Source organism: Hippocampus zosterae, chromosome 2 (genome assembly GCF_025434085.1).
Source record: "Hippocampus zosterae strain Florida chromosome 2, ASM2543408v3, whole genome shotgun sequence".
Lineage (NCBI taxonomy): Eukaryota > Metazoa > Chordata > Actinopteri > Syngnathiformes > Syngnathidae > Hippocampus > Hippocampus zosterae.
In genome coordinates, this window is record NC_067452.1 from 38,532,785 (window position 1) to 38,553,918 (window position 21,134).

The 21,134-nt window shown below is 44.1% G+C and overlaps 2 protein-coding genes across 3 annotated transcripts; both read right to left on the reverse strand.

Annotated features, from left to right (window-relative positions):
• Positions 1 to 932: 932 nt before the first annotated feature.
• LOC127596534 (cyclic nucleotide-gated channel cone photoreceptor subunit alpha-like) lies at positions 933 to 5,119 on the reverse strand. Of its 2 annotated transcripts, XM_052059217.1 has the most exons (8): positions 4,663 to 5,119; positions 4,241 to 4,294; positions 4,058 to 4,138; positions 3,836 to 3,892; positions 3,546 to 3,653; positions 2,581 to 2,682; positions 2,384 to 2,490; positions 933 to 2,303 (listed from the first exon to the last, which is right to left on the reverse strand). In XM_052059217.1, the coding sequence occupies exons 2-8, from the start codon at positions 4,288 to 4,290 to the stop codon at positions 946 to 948; spliced, it is 1,863 nt and encodes a 620-aa protein (XP_051915177.1). In that variant the 5' UTR covers positions 4,291 to 4,294; positions 4,663 to 5,119; the 3' UTR covers positions 933 to 945. The 2 variants fall into 2 exon arrangements, with proteins under 2 accessions (XP_051915177.1, XP_051915178.1); XM_052059218.1 differs by having other exon boundaries at positions 4,241 to 5,119.
• Positions 5,120 to 10,729: 5,610 nt separating this feature from the next.
• atp1b1b (ATPase Na+/K+ transporting subunit beta 1b) lies at positions 10,730 to 20,936 on the reverse strand. The gene is made up of 6 exons (XM_052059302.1): positions 20,708 to 20,936; positions 19,098 to 19,226; positions 15,585 to 15,740; positions 14,713 to 14,903; positions 13,420 to 13,503; positions 10,730 to 12,195 (listed from the first exon to the last, which is right to left on the reverse strand). The coding sequence occupies exons 1-6, from the start codon at positions 20,796 to 20,798 to the stop codon at positions 11,935 to 11,937; spliced, it is 912 nt and encodes a 303-aa protein (XP_051915262.1). The 5' UTR covers positions 20,799 to 20,936; the 3' UTR covers positions 10,730 to 11,934.
• Positions 20,937 to 21,134: the final 198 nt, after the last annotated feature.

Genomic DNA, 21,134 nt, shown 5'->3' on the forward strand with positions numbered 1-21,134 from the left:
AAGATATCCTTTATTCGTCCCACACTGGGGAAATTTACAGCCTCCAGCAGCAAGAATGTATGTAGAAAGAAGAAAGGAGAAAGAGAAAAAAAAAACAACAAACATCTTTCAATTAAATGCAATATGAACACAAAATGGATAAATGGCAGTACTATTTACAATTTTCCTTCACATCATTTAATTATACAATTAAATTAATTATCCCGGATACAAGCGGCCGAAATGAGTTTTCTCCGCAGGGTGTCCGGGCTTTCCCTTAGAGATAAGGTGAGAAGCTCGGTCATCCGGGAGGGGCTCCGAGTCGAGCCGCTTCTCCTCCACATCGAGAGGAGCCAGATGAGGTGGCTTGGGCATCTGATTCGGATGCCTCCTGAGCGCCTCACCGGTGAGGTGTTCCGGTCATGTCCCACCGGGAGGAGACCCCGAGGAAGACCCAGGACACGCTGGAGAGACTATGTCACCCAGCTGGCCTGGGAACGCCTCGGGATCCCCCGGGGAGAGCTGGAAGAAGTAGCTAGGGAGAGGGAAGTCTGGGCTTCCCTGCTAAAGCTGTTGCCCCCGCGACCCGGCCCCGGATAAGCGGTAGAAGATGGATGGATGGATGGATCATTTAATTATTCTTATTATTATGATTGTTATTTTTTATTCATCAGCCTGACAGCAGTCGGTAGGAACGAGCGTCGGTATCTCTACTTCTTGCAGCGCAGGTGTAACAGTCCCTGGCTGAAGGAGCTACCAAGTGCTGTCAGGGCGGGCTGGAGGGGGTGGGAGGGACTGGCCATCATAGCTTTTAGCTTAGTTAGAATCCTTCTGTTGCCCACCTCCTCCAGAGTGTCAAGGGAGCAACCCAGGACAGAACTGGCCTTCCTGACCCGTCGCTCCAGTTTCTTTCTGTCCCGGGCTGAGATGCTGCCTGACCAGCAGACAAGTAGCCTTAAGCTTGTTCTATTCATCAGCAACTTTGATGGTCCGGACCTGGTTTGTCAAATTAGTGAGCCGTTGTTTGAGCTTACGCTGGGATGATTCGTGATGCTCCGTGAGCTTCTTCAGTTTGTGCGCCATGACTTCCAGGCTCGTCTCGACAGCATTCACTTTTAATTCAAAGTCTTTAGCGTCGGTAGCTGCCACAAGCGACTCGTCAATGAGGTTGTCTTTCATCAGGATGGCCCGTCCCTTGTCTTCCAGTGCATTCTTAGCGTCCGGGTACTCTGTGAGCGCCTCCATCAGGTCATCCTTGGATAAGGCAAAAAGGTCGGAGTAACCTACGCTTCGGATGTTGGCCGTTCTTCGATTCCCCGCCTTACTTCCTTTAATGCCCAAAATGCTGATTTCTCCAAAGTAGGCTCCATCACTGAGCACCACGAACTGAGTGACCCCATCATCTGCCACCACTGCTAACTTCCCTTCCTTGATGATGTACATTTCCCTCCCGATGTCCCCCTTCTTACAGATGTAATCACCCGGACTAAAAACTTGGGGTTGAAGTTTGAGAACCAGCTCCACAAGCAAACCCGCCTCGCAATCTTGAAAAATTCGCACTTTCCTCAAAGTTTCCAGATGAACGTTTATGGCGATCTCAGCCTTGAGCTTATCCGGAAGGTTCTTGAGCACCTGCTTTTCGTCACACGTTTTCTCCTCCGTCCACAAGTAATCAAACCACTTGACCACTCGGGCCTCGAGGTCTTTAGAAACCTTTCGGAAGTGCATGTACTGCTTGATGGAGTCGATCTTGGACTGGAACTCTACTCGAGCGACGCCCATGTTGGATATCATGGCACCAACGTTGCCTACAATTGTCGCAAAGATCAAAACCCCAGTGAGGAAGTCGGCGACAACAAAGAAGTACTCGATATCACGGACCGGTGGTGGCGTCTCCCCAATAGTGGTCAAGGTCAGCGTGGACCAATAGAAGCAGTAAATGTACTGCCTGGTCAGACGTTGAAATTCTGCATTCTTGGTTGCTGGATAGACCCACGTGTCTGAACCGAAACCCAGAACCTTCGAGATTGCAAAATAAATGCAAGCGTTCCAGTGGATGATGATGATGATGTAAAGTACAAGATTACAGATCCGAAAGATGTTTGGGAAATTGGTGCGAGTCTCTGTCCGGTCGAAGAATTCAAAGAGCCGAGCTAACCTAAAGAGGCGATTGAACCTCCACTCGGGATTGTTCAGTCCAATTTTGATGAATACGATATCAGTGGGAATGACGGATATGATGTCCAGTCGAAACTGGCGGGTTTTCATGTACTTTTCCTTCAGGATCTTCTCATCCCGTACGAGCAGTCCCTGCTCAAGGAAACCTGCGACAAACAACATGATTATCGTCCCGTGAAGGTTTTTTATAAACCACAACTGCAGAAGATCAGCTGAGGTCACAAACCTGTTCTGGCTCTCACAAAACTGTCCGCAAGGTAGAGTACGTCCGAAGTGTAGTCCAACACTATCCACAATATTGTGTTGTTATTCTGCAGCTCGTTAAAGCAAGCCCTGTAATGCACCAACATTCACAAAGACTTTCAATTTTTTTTTCTAAAAAATATATATAAATTTCAACGCTGAAACCAAAAATGTCCAAACCTGGCTACCAGCAAAATGAGATTGTAGAAGACAGGGATGGATATGGTGCATAACCAGTAGTAGTATATATCTGTGGCAGGATCCATGATCCACACCTCTTTTCTGAACAAAAGAATTAATCACTGTTAGTGTTTAATTATTTTACTTTTGATAACTAGTTACTCCACACAATAAAATTGATCTTTTCATATGCTCACGTGTTGCATCTGCACAGTAGAACGTGACAATGAAGAAATTATATTAATACTCGTGGTTGTTTTTGCGCCTTCAAAACAAAGTTGGATTGGGCGTGTCAAAATAAAGCGGGCCCGTACCTGCGCGGACCGGCAAAAGGTTCATTAAATGAGATATGGTGCTTTGATCGCTTCATTGACACTTGGATAACTGGACCCAATAAATAGCTAATTTATGGTAACCTGACATCATTTCTGCAGATTGCGAGTATATTTTAAAAACTTGCTCTCGCTATGTGTTGGACTTGCAACCGGAAGTTCGCATGCCTCCGTACCCTGAAGAATGCGGGATAGGTGCGTGCATAGGCAGTCCATTCCGTTCACTTGAAAATGAAGATAAAAACATTACGTTCTGTTAAGAAACAATATCTTGTATCCTCATTCTTGTAACGATGTGATGTGTTCTTTATTTTGAACGGATCTGGCAAGCCAAGACACTACGCCATATCCGGTCTGTACTCGGCGCGAAATATTTTTTCTTTCTTCTTCCTGTTCAGTAGCGATGAGAAGCGGCTGCTCTCTGTACAGACGGCAAATAAAACATGCCACGTGTTTGAACTAAACGAGTAAATTCATCTCTCGTCGTTATTCTCCCAAATACATCCGGAAGAAGCGCACACCTCAACACGTTCTCGTGGTAAGATGTCATTTTAGGGAGCCAAATTCATAAACAAACCTCATATAAAATCACTATTTAATACATTGACATTAAGAAGTGAGCGCACAGCTTACGGTTCTTCCTTTTTCTCGTCTTTCTTGTCATCTTTCTTGTCGTCTTTCTTCGGTTCTGCCTTCTCATCTTTCTTCTCATTTTTGGGTTCTTCCTTCTTGTCTTTTTTGCTGTATAACAAGACGTTCATTAAGCAGGCGCAGAGTACAATTTTTATACAATAACTCAGGTGTCCGCAGGGGGGCGCTGTGACATTTCAGTTACGCTCCCTTGTCCAGCTTTAGGAAAACCACCTGTCGTACTTAACATGAATGGATGTGGCTGTCGAATAAAGAGTACAGTGCCATCTTACCCGTCATTGTTGTTGCAGTTATTCAAATTCTGTTCAGCCAAAGGCCTCTGAAAGTGACTATAAGGACAACATATGCATTAATTTATCACTGTACATCTTTTGTTACAGATTTAGACATTCACATACTCTCCCATTCTACGACACTTCCTGTTTTAGTTTATTTTCAGTGGCAATCCATGTTTCTTTCCAAATGTTCTATTATTCCATTGTTACAGAGCTCACCTGTTCTTTGTTTTACAGAAGCTCATACTGAACTCTGCAGGTCTGCTTCTATTCGTACCGGAGTGCATCATATGAGCCAGCCTTGCAATAGAGAACAAATTTGTAAACAGTGATGAACAAGCTCTGTTTTTTTTCTTCTCAGTCTTACTTCTACTAGTTGCTACTGCTTTCCATGAGACTTACCTGTAAAGTGGTCCAGTCCCTGCAAAGGAGTTCTGATTTTGGGTGTCCATCAGCCTAAATCTTTTTTAAAAAGGGGGGAACGGTACATTTACTTTCCTTCATGAGTCTATTCTTGCGTTTCTGTCTCGTGCCTTTTCTACAGTCGTTGTGCTGAGAGGTAAGCATTTGGTAGATCTTAAGGATTGAAGCCCAAAGAACCAATTAGATTGGTCTGTTACTATTTTCACTACCCCGAGAGACAATCTTTGCAATTGAAAAATTGTTTAGATTTTGTTTTGTGAACTCTGCTCAAATCCTCTGCGCAGATTATGGATCATTGTATCTAAAATTAGAATTTGTATAGCTGTTTATCATTCAAAAGCTATTCCTATTTTTTAAAAGCCAGTTAACAAGTGACCATAAAGACGTGTGCATGCGTTTACCTGTACTTTAGTGTTAATTACGAAGGCTCAGCGTGCACTCTGCACTAATTCCATGTTTGCTCCCAGTTCTGAATGACCCCAGTCACATCAAATATGAGGATATGTTATTTTATATCTGTGAAGAAAGCAAAAACAAACCAAAAAAAAAAAAGACGTCCAAACTGTAGAGATCTTGTCTTGCTGTTGATTAGTCGCAATACGTTCATGTACTCTGTCACTTCCAAACCAAGGTTGTGGGGAGGAGGGTGGAGACTGCCAAGAGAAAAAAAGATCACAAGCAGACGACATACTGCATCACTCTGATGTTTTTGGAATAGGTCTGTTATCTCAAAGGATAAAAAAAAATAATAAAATGTTGTGTCGTTGTCGTTTTTAATTATTTTCTGACTTTTGTTTTAACTGTGTATTCAAATGTCATCTGTTTTGTCATAGTTGGACAACACTCACCGTTCTTCCCAAATTCTTATTTAGCCATCATAGATTTGGAAAGAGTCAACATCAACACGCAATTATTAGATCAACAGTAGTGACTTTTGTCCGAGCTGCCTATTTATTTATATCCCTTCCAGTCTGGGCAAAGCCTCTTACTGTGTGTTGGCCAAAATGACTCGGCTGTAGGGAAATCCTCTGACACTTTGAGCTAATCTCAACATGGCTACTTACACCCTTCCCTTCAGCTTCCCTAAACCTCCGAAGCCTTGGAACAAATGTGAGATACTGTATGTACCCTGGTGGTTATTATTCATATTATTTGACATTTAGCAATGACAAGAATCACTGATCTGTTCCCTAGCAAGGAATTTTGAATTTTTAGACAAACAGACAGGTAGTTAGCTAGCTAGCTGGCTGGCTAGCTAGCTCGCTCGCTCAATGGATCGATCAATAGATAGAAGTGTGCGCACTTGCACAATCAATTTTTTTCATTCTTTTTTTTTTTTATCCATCGATCCGTTTTCTACTTCAACCTCAGAGCCCCCCCCCCCCCCACACTCTGCCTCCTCAAGGGAAGGTGTGTTCGATGGAATTCAGGGGGGTCTTATTCTCTATTATTATTAGAAATATTCTCTTCGTGATTTGCAATGTCCCGAGTTGAGGTCAGCAGCACCCCATCTCCACTATACACAGTGTTAATGGTACACTGCTTCCCCCTCCCGAGACGCCAGATAGTTTGACAAGAATTTTCTTGCAGCCGTCTGGAAGTCATTTTTTTATGGCCTCATCTAACTCCTCTCATTCTTTTAAGTTTTTACCTCGGTGAGCATCGAAGCTGTGTTCCGCTTGGCTAGCCGGTACCTGTTAACATCCTCAGTAGTCCCGCAGGCCAAAAAAAAAAAAAAAAACCTGATAGGACTCCTTTTTCAGCATAACGGCATCTTTTACTTTTACTTCTGATGCAAGACAAAAATCATCTGGATCCAGTTACATTTTTAAGGTGTAACTACACAAATCCAGATGATTTTATTGTGGCAGACGAAATCAAATTTAGTTAGTTCAACAAAGCATTCTTTTCAGTGTACTTGAGTCACCTCTGAGGATTTACCATGTTCAACCCAATGCGCCTTCCTGCAATGAGTCATTATTTACCACAGAAAAATGCAAAAGGGACACATCACACCTCACATCCCATTTATAATTCTATGGTGTCACCTTTAGCTCCCAGAGGAGGTGGATGGGTTGGAACATGTCCTGATTATCATGAGCCTCTTGTGCATTCAGTCAGCAGTATTTCATGGTAGTATCATCAGCAGGATGCTGGGGGGGTGAAACAACAACATACCTTTGGCCGTTTTGAGGATTCAAAGCTTAAATTCTAAATGTGTGCTTTGATAAAGAGTCACTCATTTTCTTGATGATAAGCATCACTGATAAGATAAGATAAGAAAACCTTTATTAGTCTCACAATGGAGAAATTCCCAATTCACAGCAGCAAAGTTATGAAAGTAAGAAGTAGAACAACAAAATATAGGAGCTGCTGGAAAGGCAGCCACTCTCGCGGCGCCATTTTGAAGTCAAAATAACACAAGACAACACATAGGACACAGACTGATACCATCCCACTGATCTTCACCCCACAAGGATATCTCAGCTTAACTTTCCTCACAGTACACCAACAATTTTGTGGCTCTCTTTCACTAACCCTCTTTGTGAATCAAGTCTGCATGTGCACAGTAAGAAGGGAGAGGGGATCTTTTGAAACAGTCATCATAGATTGAGCATTTTTACGGAGCCCCTACGACAGGGGTGTCAAACTCAGGTCCTAGAGGGCCGCTGTCCTGCATGTTTTCCAAGTCTCCCTGTTGCAACACACCTGATTGTTTTTTTGTGTCAGCCTTGGCTGCTCTGAATCACGCACTGCTCCCCTGTCATGTGGTGTTCCACAGGGCTCAATTCTGGGGCCTCTGCTGTTCTCGCTGTATCTGCTCCCATTGGGTTCCATCTTAAGGAAACATGGTATTCCCTTCCACTGCTGTGCAGATGACTGCCAGATCTATGTCCCACTGAGCAAGAAAGACATCTTCTCATTAAGGCCACTCCTATCCTGTCTGGAAGAAATCAAAACCTGGATGGCACAAAATTTCTTGAAAGTCAACGAAAAGAAGACAGAGGTGATATTGTTTGGTCCCAGTGGCCCTTGTACATTCCATCCTGTAGACTTGGGCCCATTGTCTCCTTATCTTAAGTCAACGGTCTCAAACTTGGGCCTTAAACTGGACAGTGATTTCAAACTCGATCGGCAAATTGGTGCCGTTGTTAAATCCAGCTTCTTTCACCTTAGACAGCTGGCCAAAATAAAACCTTTCCTCTCACATGAACACTTTGAGACAGTAATTCATGCCTTTGTCACATCCCGGCTCGATTACTGCAACGCCCTGTACTTTGGAGTCAGCCAGTCCTCCATCAAGCGCCTTCAGCTGGTACAGAATGCCGCTGCTCGCCTCTTGACTGGTACTCGTAAGAGGGAGCATATAACTCCTACTTTGGCATCCCTTCACTGGCTCCCCATTCATTTTAGAGGTATTTTCAAGATCCTCCTCTTTGTTTTCAAATCTCTGAATAATCTCGCGCCACATTACCTCTCTGAGCTCCTCCCCCCCTACACACCTGGCCGGCGCCTCAGGTCTGTGGACCAGACATTATTAGAAGTACCAAGAACTAAACTGAGCCTCAGAGGGGATCGAGCCTTTTCTGTTGCTGGTCCTTCTCTCCGGAATGACCTCCCACTGAACATTCGGCAAGCCTCCTCGCTGCCCATCTTCAAAGCCCTCCTCAACACTCACTGGTATTCTTTGGCATTCGACTCAGCATGACTTAGATTTGTTCTTGGTTTTACTGTTTGGTGCTTTCTACCGCCTTTATTACCGATTTGTCTTACTGTTTATTGTGCATGTTAAATTGCTCCATGTACAGCACTTTGTATGCAGCGATGGCTGTTTGAAAGTGCTCTATACTGTTGACTTGATTGATATGATCAGATAACAGCAAGCTCCGCGGAAGCCTGACATTGAACCTGTTCATTTGAACTCAAACTTTAAAACTGATCTAAAAAAAAAAAACTGCGAGATCTCGCAAAGTTTTATTTTTTTTCCTTCCATGTCCCCTTAGGGCAGGGGTGTCCAAACTTTTTGCCAGGGGGGCCAGATTTTATGTGGTAAAATGTCGGGGGGCCGACCTTGGCTGACATTCTTTACATTTAACAACAATATTGTTCAACAAATTTTAGTAAGCCAGTCTGTTTCACATTTCCATTTTTATTTTAATTTCAACAATCTTAAGAATTTCTTTTGGTTCATTTGAAACAGGTATATCACATGCAACTGCTTATTCTTAAACAGAAGTCTCCTGAGTGCAAATTGATTGATTTGAAACATAAAATGTATCACCATGACTTTTCAATAGTCACAAAACCTTTGACTCGAACAACAGGTAAATGAACAAGCAATACACATATCCATAACTGCAAGGATCATTTGAAATATGACATATCAGTCAATATCAACACAGAGTGATGTCTTGTTAACTCGCGAGTGATGCCCTCTAGTGTCTAAATGCTATTACTCATTTAGTGAATGCTATTACTCATTTAGCCACTAGAGGGAAGCAGTACTCTATGAAACATCACTCGCCAGTCTACGAGACCTCAGTCAATGCAACACGTGTTCCATTGCGCCCAACCTGCGGGCCAGACGGCACTGATTTTATGACGGGGGCCGAGGGCCGGATGAAATTCGACCGCGGGCCGGACTTTGGACACGCCTGCCTTAGGGGCTCCGTATGAACCTAACGTAAGTCCTCTTTTCTATTTTTGATATTTCTTTCAAAGTTTTTAACCATAATAATATGTCACTCAAAGAGACGCCAACCCGTCACTCACATTATCATAAAAGGACGAATTAATATGACGCATTTTTAAATTTTATTACATGGCGAAGTTCATTCTTGTCTAGCTAGCATAGAAGCCAACACAGCTAGCAAGTACTCTTGAAAAAAAGAGGTTCGGCCTTGTTACTATAATTACACTTCTCGTAAAATGTAAATAATATCCGAATTAAATTTTGATTTCTTTTATTTAATGATAAAGTATTAATCATTATTTTTGTTATACTTTGTACATGTTTTTGAGGTACATTTCAGGACTCTCACGTGACAATCATAAAGAAGTTGATGGTAGAGCTCGGCGATTCAAATGAAATGCTGTTTTATCTTGAAAATGTAACATGCACTCAGACAAAGTATCAATGGTCGTTTTTTTTGTCCTGTACGAGGAAGAACTGTACTGAATAAAGTACCCGGTGAATGTTATTCACGTAATATTGCTGCCAGCTTGTGGTCAGCTGTGGTAAGAAGGATGTGCAGTCTACCGAACAAATAAAAAAAAAAAGAGAAAATTACGGGAGAATTAAACTATACAAAACAAAACAAAAAACTCACGGTTACTTACTTAGTATAGATCACAGCCTTTATACAGCCTTCTTGTCGAAATAGCTTCAAAGAAGTACTTACATTATCCAGATAAATTAACAATAACACTTTAAACACAGTAAAATGTGGCTGTTAATTTGCAAATTTTGCACAGTGAATATGAAACTGCCAAAATTGAGAGAAGGTGGATAACATAAAACTTAATCTAAAGCCATTTCATCCAAATGACATACCCCAAAAAGAAATGTATTTTCATTGTGGGTTTAATTTTAGATAATTCAATTTGGATTAAAAAAAAAGTTATTCCATTGGATGTTTGTGTAAGTACAGTCCCAAAACAAATGGGATATTGCTTGCTCTTCATTACAACAAAAGCACACATTGAGTCAATGTTAATTTTATATTTTGGCAGCTTAATTTTTACACTGTAATAGCTATGAAGTATTTTGAAAGAAACCCCTCTTGATATGTTTGTAATTAAATATTTTCTTGGCAAAAGCCAATTATATTTCCACTTCATGTAGATTGTTGGAGTTCAAAAAAACTCTGCCGCAGGTTTGGAGACAATATTCCTTTGGAAAAGTTCCCTTACACAATTTGAGGCTTTATCACTTATAGTGTGGATAACCGATTGTAGTCTTTGCGCTCTCATAGCGTGCAGTAGGGGCCAGTAAAAAAAAAAACTTAGTGTACTGTACTAGAATTACACAAAATATTTGAAATATTAAACACCTGATGTGGGCGGCCCGGTAGTCCAGTGGTTAGCACGTCGGCTTCACAGTGCAGAGGTACCGGGTTCGATTCCAGCTCCGGCCTCCCTGTGTGGAGTTTGCATGTTCTCCCCGGGCCTGCGTGGGTTTTCTCCGGGTGCTCCGGTTTCCTCCCACATTCCAAAAACATGCGTGGCAGGCTGATTGAACACTCTAAATTGTCCCTAGGTGTGAGTGTGAGCTCGAATGGTTGTTCGTCTCTGTGTGCCCTGCGATTGGCTGGCAACCGATTCAGGGTGTCCCCCGCCTACTGCCCCGGAGACAGCTGGGATAGGCTCCAGCACCCCCCACGACCCTAGTGAGGATCAAGCGGTTAGGAAGATGAATGAACACCTGATGTTAAATACAGCATCAAACATAAGACAAAGCACAAGAGAGAGGAGTATTAGGATTTTATTCGTTTCTATCTTCGATTAAATGGCAAAGGGTGCATGAAATGACGGTAGGTTGTACAAGTTCAAGTGTTTCAGATATGATCCTACACACTAAATTGCCAAAATGGTTCATCACCTAAAAGCCGCAAGATCTCATCGAGGTTCATTTTCCCCTCTTTTCTTTACTTTTAATTTGAAATGCATGAACGTTGTGACCATCGCAGTAGTCAAGCGCCCTGGTTCCGCCGACATTCATCGCCCAAGACGCCCCCTCACCTTTCTAGAGTGAGCCACGAAAAGGTTGCAAGGCAAACAAATGTTGACCCTCTGACGGATCATCACTTTGGTATTGCATGTATACATTAACAATATTTTTGCACAGAAACAAAATGTACAACTGTATAAATATACAATTCATCCAACATGTTTGATGGCTAAAAACATTCAGAGGACACGCGTCGCGATATTGCGACAGAGTCCAGAGGAGAAGAAGATAAAACCCAAGTCAACGTCGTGTCTTACCCACGAGTTGGAAAGCACAAAAAAACAAAAAACAAAAATCAATTACAAAGGCATTGAATAAAATCTCTTCACGCTTTAAGTGATTTAAGCACAAAACGAAGGCAAAGTAAAAACAAGGCCCCCCATGATTAAAATTACAAAAAAAAAAGAAGAAGAAGAAGAAGAAGGAGGAGGAAAGAAGTTCCTGGAGTGCAGCCTTTTTCATTTAAGATCAGAAGAGTGGTCCGAGCCAATCAATCACTATGGGCCGTGGGACATCACGCTGGAAAAATGAAGGAAAAGCGAGGTACCGAGGCAGTGATATGACAAGGAGGAGGAGGTCATGGTCAAGGTGGGAAAGGGGGGGGGGGGGGATGGAACAAATGGTGGTCCACTGGTACACCTGTGAATGAACAATGGCCCCCAAATCGCTTGTGGGGAAAATGTCACTTACAGCACAATAAATACGCTCGCGTGGCCTAACAGCTACTTTTTTTTTCCTCTATCCCCCCCCCCCCCCCCAATAAAATTGTGCGCCAATGCTAACCGGAAGCAAGTGTGATCGACTTAGCTCCGCACCCCCCCACCCCCACCCCCTGACTACTTGTCTACTTCATGTCAGGGGGGTTGAAATGGGGAAGGGAATAGGGGAGGGGGTGGGGGGGTTAGGGGGGCAACGGGAAAGTGCTCTACTGTTCCGGTGGCGGTCATAAACCGTTGACCGAGATCTTGATATCAAAGCGTCCCTGGTAGCGGTCCTTCTCACTGTAGGCTATGTTATCGCCGTAAACTTTGCACTCGATGCGCAGCTCTTCGTTCCTGGTCAGGTTGGTGAAGTGCAGCGCCACCAGCGGCTGCAGGTAGTGCGGGTGAAGCAGCTTGCCGTAGTACGGGTAGTACTGCAGCGGGAAGCCGCCGCCGATGCCGTAGTATTTGATCTCGCCGATTTTGCCGGCGTCTTCCTCTCGCTGCCGTGGGAAAAGGAATGATGAGAAAGAGTCATGGTGGAGATAAATCGGTACGTTATCATCCCATCAAGTCACGGCAGAAATATTCACACGATGAAAAACTACAATACAAATGACGGAACACAAGTACGAGCAAATACAAGAGCAGAATTTAGACAGAGGGGCGGCCCGGTAGTCCAGTGGTTAGCACGTGGGCTTCACAGTGCAGAGGTACCGGGTTCGATTCCAGCTCCGGCCTTCCCTGTGTGGAGTTTGCATGTTCTCCCCGGACCTGCGTGGGTTTTCTCCGGGTGCTCCGGTTTCCTCCCACATTCCAAAAACATGCGTGGCAGGCTGATTGAACACTCTAAATTGTCCCTAGGTGTGAGTGTGAGTGCGAATGGTTGTTCGTTTCTGTGTGCCCTGCGATTGGCTGGCAACCGGGCCTTTGTGGGTTTTCTCCGGGTGCTCCGGTTTCCTCCCACATTCCAAAAAATATGCATGGCAGGCTGATTGAACACTCTAAATTGTCCCTAGGTGTGAGTGTGAGTGCGAATGGTTGTTCGTTTCTGTGTGCCCTGCGATTGGCTGGCAACCGATTCAGGGTGTCCCCCGCCTACTGCCCGAAGACGGCTGGGATAGGCTCCAGCACCCCCCGCGACCCTAGTGAGGATCAAGCGGCTCGGAAGATGAATGAATGAATGAATGAATTTAGACAGAATTCTAGGAATTGGAATCTTAAGAAGAAAAAAAAAAAGATTGCAATGATGCGTGTTGGGAAGTGATTCATACGTCGGTATCTTCACTTACGAGTTCTCCGACGAATGAGCTTGGTCAGTTTTTGACTTTGTGTTGCAAGCAAAAATTGGACTTGGAACACATCGTGGTCCCCCCCCCCCCCCGAACTATCATGTCTATTCTGGCGTTTATAGTTTGGCATGTAGCAAAGTGTGCTTGCCTGGTGACCGGATGTCAAGGTGTAATTACGGTAGAATAACACACTCAACTCTGTTCATCCGCATTAAAAGTATGCAGAGAAGTTCAAATGCAGTTTGAAAACACGAAAGGAATGACAGACTTCAAAATAACCAACGCAGGCGTACGAATCATACTCACATCCTGCGGTCACGTTCGAACAAAGGGCGCAGGTTGACGGGTATGGATATGGACAATATAATATCACATACGTTACTGTATAAGGTTACAGGCACGACCGTTTGGGCTGAGGCTTTGAGCGGCGACTACCTTGTTGGTGCAGTAGATGGGGATCAAATTGGGCTGCACCTTGGGTTGAGCTTCTTCGGGAATGGTTTCATTTGAGATGGGAGTCTGAACACAAAAAGAAAAGACGCTTCATAGCATCATTCACCAAATGCCACCAAAAGAGGTTAGGATTGTTATTATATTTCTTTTAAGACGCGTTTTCGGGACCCACACAAGTCGAACTAGGATGTATTTTTCCAATCAACGGGTCCTGTGAAAATTAATCTATTGTATATTCCACACTAAAAGACGCACTGGATTATGAGGCGCACCTCCAATGAATGGCCCATTTTGTCATTTGTTTCATATATTGGACGTACCGCATGATAAGATGCAATCTACAATGCAGCCACTAGATGGAGCGTAGTAGCGACACCGTTTACTTAATCAACAGCAAGTTCTAAAATTGACTCGTTGATGTTGAACTCTCTTGCCGCTGCTCTATTTCCGTGTTCAACTGCGAAACCGATCGCCTTAAGTTTAAACTCTGCGCTGTATGCATGTCTCGAGCAAGGAGCCATTTTCGGGTTGACGTATTACCGTAATGACCATACGCAAGGCGCATCGGATTTTAAGGCGCGCTGGGAGCTTTTTAGGAAGTGGAAGGCTTTTAGGTCCGCCTTTTAGTGCGGCAAGTACGGCATATATATATATTTTTTATTAAACATGTCCCCATCTTTATGCCTTTGAAATAAATCTCATGAGAACAAGTTTTATTTGCTGTGCTCTGAATGATCTGGAAGAAATTCCCAATCATTTTTTTCGTAGGGCTGGCCACTTCACACTCCAGTAATCGCTTGCATACTTGCAGTTCACTATTCACTAATTCAACTATTAGCATTTTTTTTGTTGCTCTTTCTGAAATTACCGAAAATGCAAAGGTGCCACCCCCCAAAAAAAAAAAACAAAGTGTAATGATGTTGAGTAAGTAGTGTTTCACTGCATATTTATGCATTCATTCATTTACAGATTTTTTTTTATCCATCCATCCTGCTATTTTTTTAATGCATATCTCGTGGCATCCCGGTGTCAAGGAAGTAACCATGCAGAGAAGTGAGTTGAGGAGCTTCATTGACACAAAAGTAGTGGTTTGTTGCCATCTTGTGGCATTTTGTGCCAAGGAACTATGTTGAGGCCAGCTGAGTCGCTTCATTTCGACAGAAGTCATGTTTTACCAGATCTTGTGGCATTTGGGGCTCAGGAACTACGTCGAAGGGAGCTGAGACGCTCCATTTACTCACAGTTTTAAAATAATCACGAATTGACTTGACTCACCCGGGGACGGAAGTTCACAATACGATTGAGCTTGACGACGACGCAAGGTTGGCCTTTGTCAAAGCCGAAGTCTTTGTCTTTCTCATCCAGGCCGGCGCAGGGGCCCAGCAGGCTCCTGGAGAAGCGGCACGCCCTCCTGACGCCCGTATCGCTCTCCAAGTCGCCACGGTTCTTGTAGCCCATCGGCTCATCTAAAGAGGACACAGAGTCAAGGCAAGTCAAGAGTATTTCTAGAGCACTTTCAAAACAGCCATCGCTGCATACAAAGTGCTGTACATGGAGCAATAATAAACAGTAAGTAAGGTGGCGCGAGATTATTCCGAGATTTGAAAACAAAGAGGAGCATCTTGAAAATAAATCTAAAATGAATGGGGAGCCAGTGAAAAGATGCCAGAGTAGGAGTTATATGCTTCCTCTTACGAGTACCAGTCAAGAGGCGAGCAGCGGCATTATGGACCAGCTGAAGGCGCTTAATGGAGGACTGGCAGACTCCAAAGTAAAGGGCATTGCAGTAATCGAGCCGGGATGTGACAAAGGCATGAATTACTGTCTCAAAGTGTTCATGTGAGAGGAGAGGTTTTATTTTGGCCAGCTGTCTAAGGTGAAAGAAGCTGGATTTAACAACGGCACCGATTTGCCGATCGCGTTTGAAATCACTGTCCAGTTTAAGGCCCAAGTTTGAGACCGTTGACTTAAGATAAGGAGACAGGGGGGCCCAAGTCTACAGGATGGAATGTACAAGGGCCACTGGGACCAAACAATATCACCTCTGTGATATTGTGCGTGTTGATAAAGTGCGTATTTAACACAGACTGGCTTGACTTTTTTTTTGTTGGGGGGGGGGGGTTGTTTAAAGGGGTGAGTTGGCGTACCTCCACAGTCCTCAAATTTCATCTGGTCGAGTTGCTTGTCGTCGTCATACTTGGCCAGGAAGTCCCTCAAGGCCTTGGTGTAAGGCAAATAGCTCTCCACGTCTCTCGGGTTGAAGGCCATTTCGGATTTTTCAGATCGCGGGGTGTGCGAGAGGCCTGCGGGTACAAAACACAGTTCAGACACCAATTAGCCACTTGATTATTTGTATCGTCGTTGAATTACACCATCACCGGGTGGTGCGTTTATTTTCAGTTGATGAACGTTCGTCAATAACTCGCATGCTTGCAGTTCACTAATCACCAATTCTATTTACTTTTTTTGGGGGGGGGGTCTGTGAACCTATCAACACCCCCTTGTGCTTTTTTGTGACGCCCGTAAACGGCACTGTGGGGGAATCAATAGACAGAGACTTGTTCGTGTATTTCCAGATCATGCCACTGCTGTCCCGGACGAGAGCAGGTTCACCCGGCGGCCATGTTGGCGATGCCGACCGTCCCGTCAAAAGGTAGGCACCCGGCCCAAAAGGAGCTAAGGCGACCAGCTTGCTTGCGAGTTTATTATCCCCCCCCACCCCCCCGACTAAGTTTGTAACTTTTCAAACGGTTTGAAGCATCAACATCATAATTATTTTGTGTTGAGGATTTTTAAGCCGCGAAAAAGAGTACGAGGCAATTTTGTACTGCATTGGACATTTTTAGGCCATGAAAAAAACCCAAAAAAACAAAACAAAAGGACATTTTGCTCGAATGGACGACACCTTCCCTCAGTCGATCCAATAAATCGACGTTCCGCTGTATTTTGTGTTGTTTTGTATCGCTTCTTTTTTCTTTTCGCTTCTCCAGTTCGCGTGGCAAAGCTTCCCGTTAGCATTCTGATAACCCAGACAAGAGAGCGACGTCATGCGGTTTGTCGCGTTGCTTGGTGGTACGCGTGGAATTTTAACTGCAAGCATGAATCGGGAGGGACCGCATGTTGCCGACAATCCAATCAACTGATGTAAGACCAAGAAAGCGAACGACACGTGGGAAACTTTCATTTTAGTTCTAAACGCCCAGATTTGCTTTTAGTGTTGATCCCGGCGTCATTCGCTTCCATGGTGAAGCGCTGCCTCGAGGGCGCATTTGTTTTGGAAACTATCACTCCGTGGAGATGCGCGTCGATGAACCGGACAGATGCAACCCATGTGTGAAACTGCGCCGTCTATTCTAGTTGCTTTCGTGATGTTTTGGAGGTGAAACCAAGCTCGTTTCTTGACAAATGCAGAAGTGCCCGCCGGACGACTGATTTTGCATTGAATTTCATAATAGCATTAGCGACCATTGTCTTCCAACATTACCTTGTAAGGCAAATGCCTAACACGTGATTTTAATTTGCAAACAAAACAAAACAAAAAGACAATAAAATGCACCACAAAGTGTGGGTGTAATTCACGTGTGAAGAAGACTCTCCGGAATTTCCATCAACTAAAATTGAGCTGCTCCCTGACACACAAAGATCAGTCGTGATGCGTCACTGAAAAACATACTTCGGAATACGTCAATGACTCATTTTGTATTAGCCAGGACTCGGGCGGAATCTTGGAGCGCTATAGAAAGAGCTCAAGAGATATGGACCCCCGGTGAGCTTTACAGCAAACAGCTGAGGACAGTTTTCCGGACATCAGGTGACTAATGCCAACGTTCATTTGTTTATGTCGCCACGCTGGCAAGGTAGTAGCGAGATTGGCAGGCAAAGGATTTACAATGGAGAGCAGCGACAATATTCGTGTTTGTCAGCACAACATGGCAACCAAGTGAACGGACATCTCACGTGAGCGGCCGAATGACCAAATAATTTCAAATGGGTTACTTTCTGTACTCGTGCCAAAAAACAACAATTTAGTTTGTGTCAGAGCTTTTCTTGTCACAAAGAAATGTTCATGTTCAAAATTTGATGACGACAAGAAATATGGTCTCTCTTTGCATCATTCAATAATCCCTCAAACAAAAACAAAAAAAGATCGCAAACCGCTCGGTGATGGATGTTCAGGCTTTCGGCTTTGGTTCAATAGACATCGTGTTGCCGTTTCTGGTGTGCATGTTTTGGCCACTAGGGGCAGTACAACATGACGCACAAATAATTGATGACGAAAAATGAACAATAACGTTAACTATGTTGCAGTATATTAGTCAAGTCAAGAGTATTTATAGAGCACTTTCAAACAGCCATCAATGAAACTCCTCTACAATGAAATCATGTTTGCAGCAAGAATTTTTTTCACAACAGTGGAATTTTCACTGTAGCAAATTTGATCTCAGACGTAAACACGAACACACACAAAAAACGTTTATTATGTGTACCGGTACTTTTTATTTTTATTCCAATAGTGCAGAAGTATGAGCATACACTTATTTGACACTTCAGATAGCCAGCGTAGAAAGAAAACAAGGCAAAGAAATTGCGAAATTTATGATCCGCATTTACTATTACTTACATGAATTTGTTGCATAATATCTTTTATTTATTTGTTTTGCTTCCTCGGTCTTTCATTTTGATCACTTTTACCCTCTCTTCCAGCGCCAGAGCTCTTCTCGTCTTAGCTGCTTGACATCCAAAGGTCTATTTTGTAGTCATTTTAGCAATGCAACGTTCGTGCCGCGTCTGAAACTAACAATAACAAATACTTCTTGTACGACTGCGCATGTGAAAACCAGTGTGGTGGTTGCTGTTGCCGTTTCCGAATGAAGCAGTAGAGGTCGCTGTGGCATGCCGAGATTGGATCATTAGTCTTTTGCGGAAGGCTTGTTTTCATTGTAGTGAATCTTGTTGCGAGGCAAGAGCAGAGAAAAAGATTTCGTAAAACGTAACAGGGGGACTTTTCGTTTTTAGGGGGAGCAGGAAAGTGGGAATGGCTTTCATGCATGAACATTTTTTTCAACACACTAAGGGGGTATTTTCACCCATGTTGGTTTCGTCGTAGAGGAGTTTCACTGTAGTCATTTCTCACAGAGGGGAAAGGATGTATCAATTTGATTATTTTTAGAGACTCTGTACACGTGCCTGCAGTTTTGTTCAAATACCTCAATTGCTTACAGGTTAACAAACCATGACGCTACCAATGAGTGTGTCGTTAGCCCAGGTATGGCATTTTGCAGTAGAGGAGTTTCACTGTAGTCATTTTTCACAGAGGGGAAAGGATGTATCAATTTGATTATTGTTAGAGACTCTGTACACGTGCCTGCAGTTTTGTTCAAATACCTCAATTGTTTACAGGTTAACAAACCACTACGCTACCAATGAGTGTGTCGTTAGCCCATGTATGGCGTTTTGCAGTATTATGTAAGCTTGTGGACTTTCGTAAAATTTGTGGTTCGGTGAAATGTAATTCATTTAGTTTTATCGTGATGGCAGTACAGTAATTGCACACAACACACTCCGGGAGGTCAAAATAGCAAAATAGTTCTTTGCAGACTTCACGTCAAGGTGCCGCTGCACTCTACGGCGGCCCCCGCGCAAACAGATCACGGACTTACCGGGGGGTGCAACTCGATCCTGCCATGTGGGCTTGTAGTTGCTCAGGGTGAGCAGCATGGCCTGGATGGTGCCGATGAAGATTCCGGCCAAGCAGCCGTAGAAGATGATGTAGAAGACGATGATTTTGACTGTGGGAGGGACGAGAGAGGGCGGGGGGGGGGGGGGGGGGGGTCACAGCGACAAAAACCACAACTTTACAGCAAACGTTAAAAAAATAAATAAATACACTCATCCCCCAAAAAATAAAACAACAAATATCTTCACCCTGTTTCAATATTAAATTAACAACAGGCTTTGGTATTTGAGCTATTTGCATGCTTCTCGTCCACAAGCAGCCCCTCTAGGCAACAAACTCGTCAGGCAAGAATGAATTTAACCAACTCCTGTTCACTGCAATCGGTTACCTCGCTGATACAAATGCTCGAAGAAAGCTAAAACCATACAAAATGGCTGTATGGCTGTCGTCCATACAGATTCGACAGTATTCAACCGTGAAGTCTGAGAGTGGAAAATAAAACGGTTATGCTGACGCAGGCACGTGGGTCCTTGTCATCCCTCACGTGAGGTACTGCAGGTGAAAAAAAGAAAATTAAAAAAAAAAAAAAGGTATCCGGGAGGTCACACCGCTGCTAGCCGACTTCGACGTGAGGCTGCAGGAAGGAGCAATGTCAAAAAGGGCAAGGCAGTCAAGACCGCATTAATAAATGACGTATTACTTCTTTGATGACTGGTTCACGATTACTCGGGGCCGGCTTATCTCAAATGAGCTGCGGCATTGAAATACAGTAACCAGAAACGCATACATTCTGCACCGTCCAATGTTTCGTGAGGTTATGTACAGTGATGTAGAGCTGAACTGCATCATGCTGAAATACGTTGAGCTTGTTCAGAGTGGACTATGCCCCCCCCCCTTCACCCCCCCCAAAAAAGACAGCAATAGTATTTAAAAAATTGGCTATCGTGGCTTTTATCAGATGGATTAGGATGCATATTAACTGTGCCAAATTTTCCTTCCTGTAACATCCTGACACCCTCCCGCAGCAGTATGTGATGCTTCAGCAATTATTTTTTTTTTTAAATATGCGTCCAGAAGGTCAAACGTGAGACATTCGCCTCCTCTTTACATACAGTGTGCTCTGCTGCACAGCACAACACTACTTGTGACATTGAGAGGCGCTGCAAGGACATGCGCACTGGCGCCTCACGAGAAACTCGAGAAGGTCGAAGCCTTAGTTAATCAGTGGTATTGTCCGTTAAGATTACCCTGACATCTGATCGGAGGAACCCGATACGGATCGATAGTCCTTCCTCCAAACCACTCCACTTTTGGAGCAAGGCCATATCACCTTGACTCACCTTGGATTGTGATGCATTTTTAACCCCTACGGGGGCCAGTTCATTCAAAAAAAAAGGGGAAAAAAGGCCACTCGACGTCTCGCGGTTGGAATTGTGAAGCTCTCGCGCCGTGTCTGTATAGCACTCTGTTGCTTTCAAAATACATTCACGGATATCTCAAACATCGCAGTGGCATTACCGGAAGGGTGGTACGTGAACGCAACGCGGGCATATCAAACAGGTGGCAAGTAAGCACGAGGCGGTTCATACTTACACCAACTGCCTCCTGTACGACCGAGGAGCTCTCCTTTCTCCGAATTCCACAGAAACTTCTTCCATCCGCCATCGTCGCTCTTCGGGGGCATTTTGTTTTATTTTGAGGAGGGGGGGGGGGTCTTTATTTATTTATTTTTAATTTCCCGTTAAACCGGTTCCTTTCGGTTACCGGAATCTAGACCAACTGCTAGCCCAAGCAGAGGTACCCAGCTCGGGGGTTGGTGGAAGGCAACCAAATATAAAGAGTCCGGTTGAAGAGGGGCCCGCCCCCCCTGAAACGCCCCCACGCTTTACCTCCACAAGGAGGCGGAGCGGCGGTGGCCAATCAGGAAGCGGGGAAAGGCTGCGTAAAGATGACGTCACTATAACGCACAGACAACCTATGGAGTCAGGACATTTTTTTTTGTGTGAGAACCTAAAATATG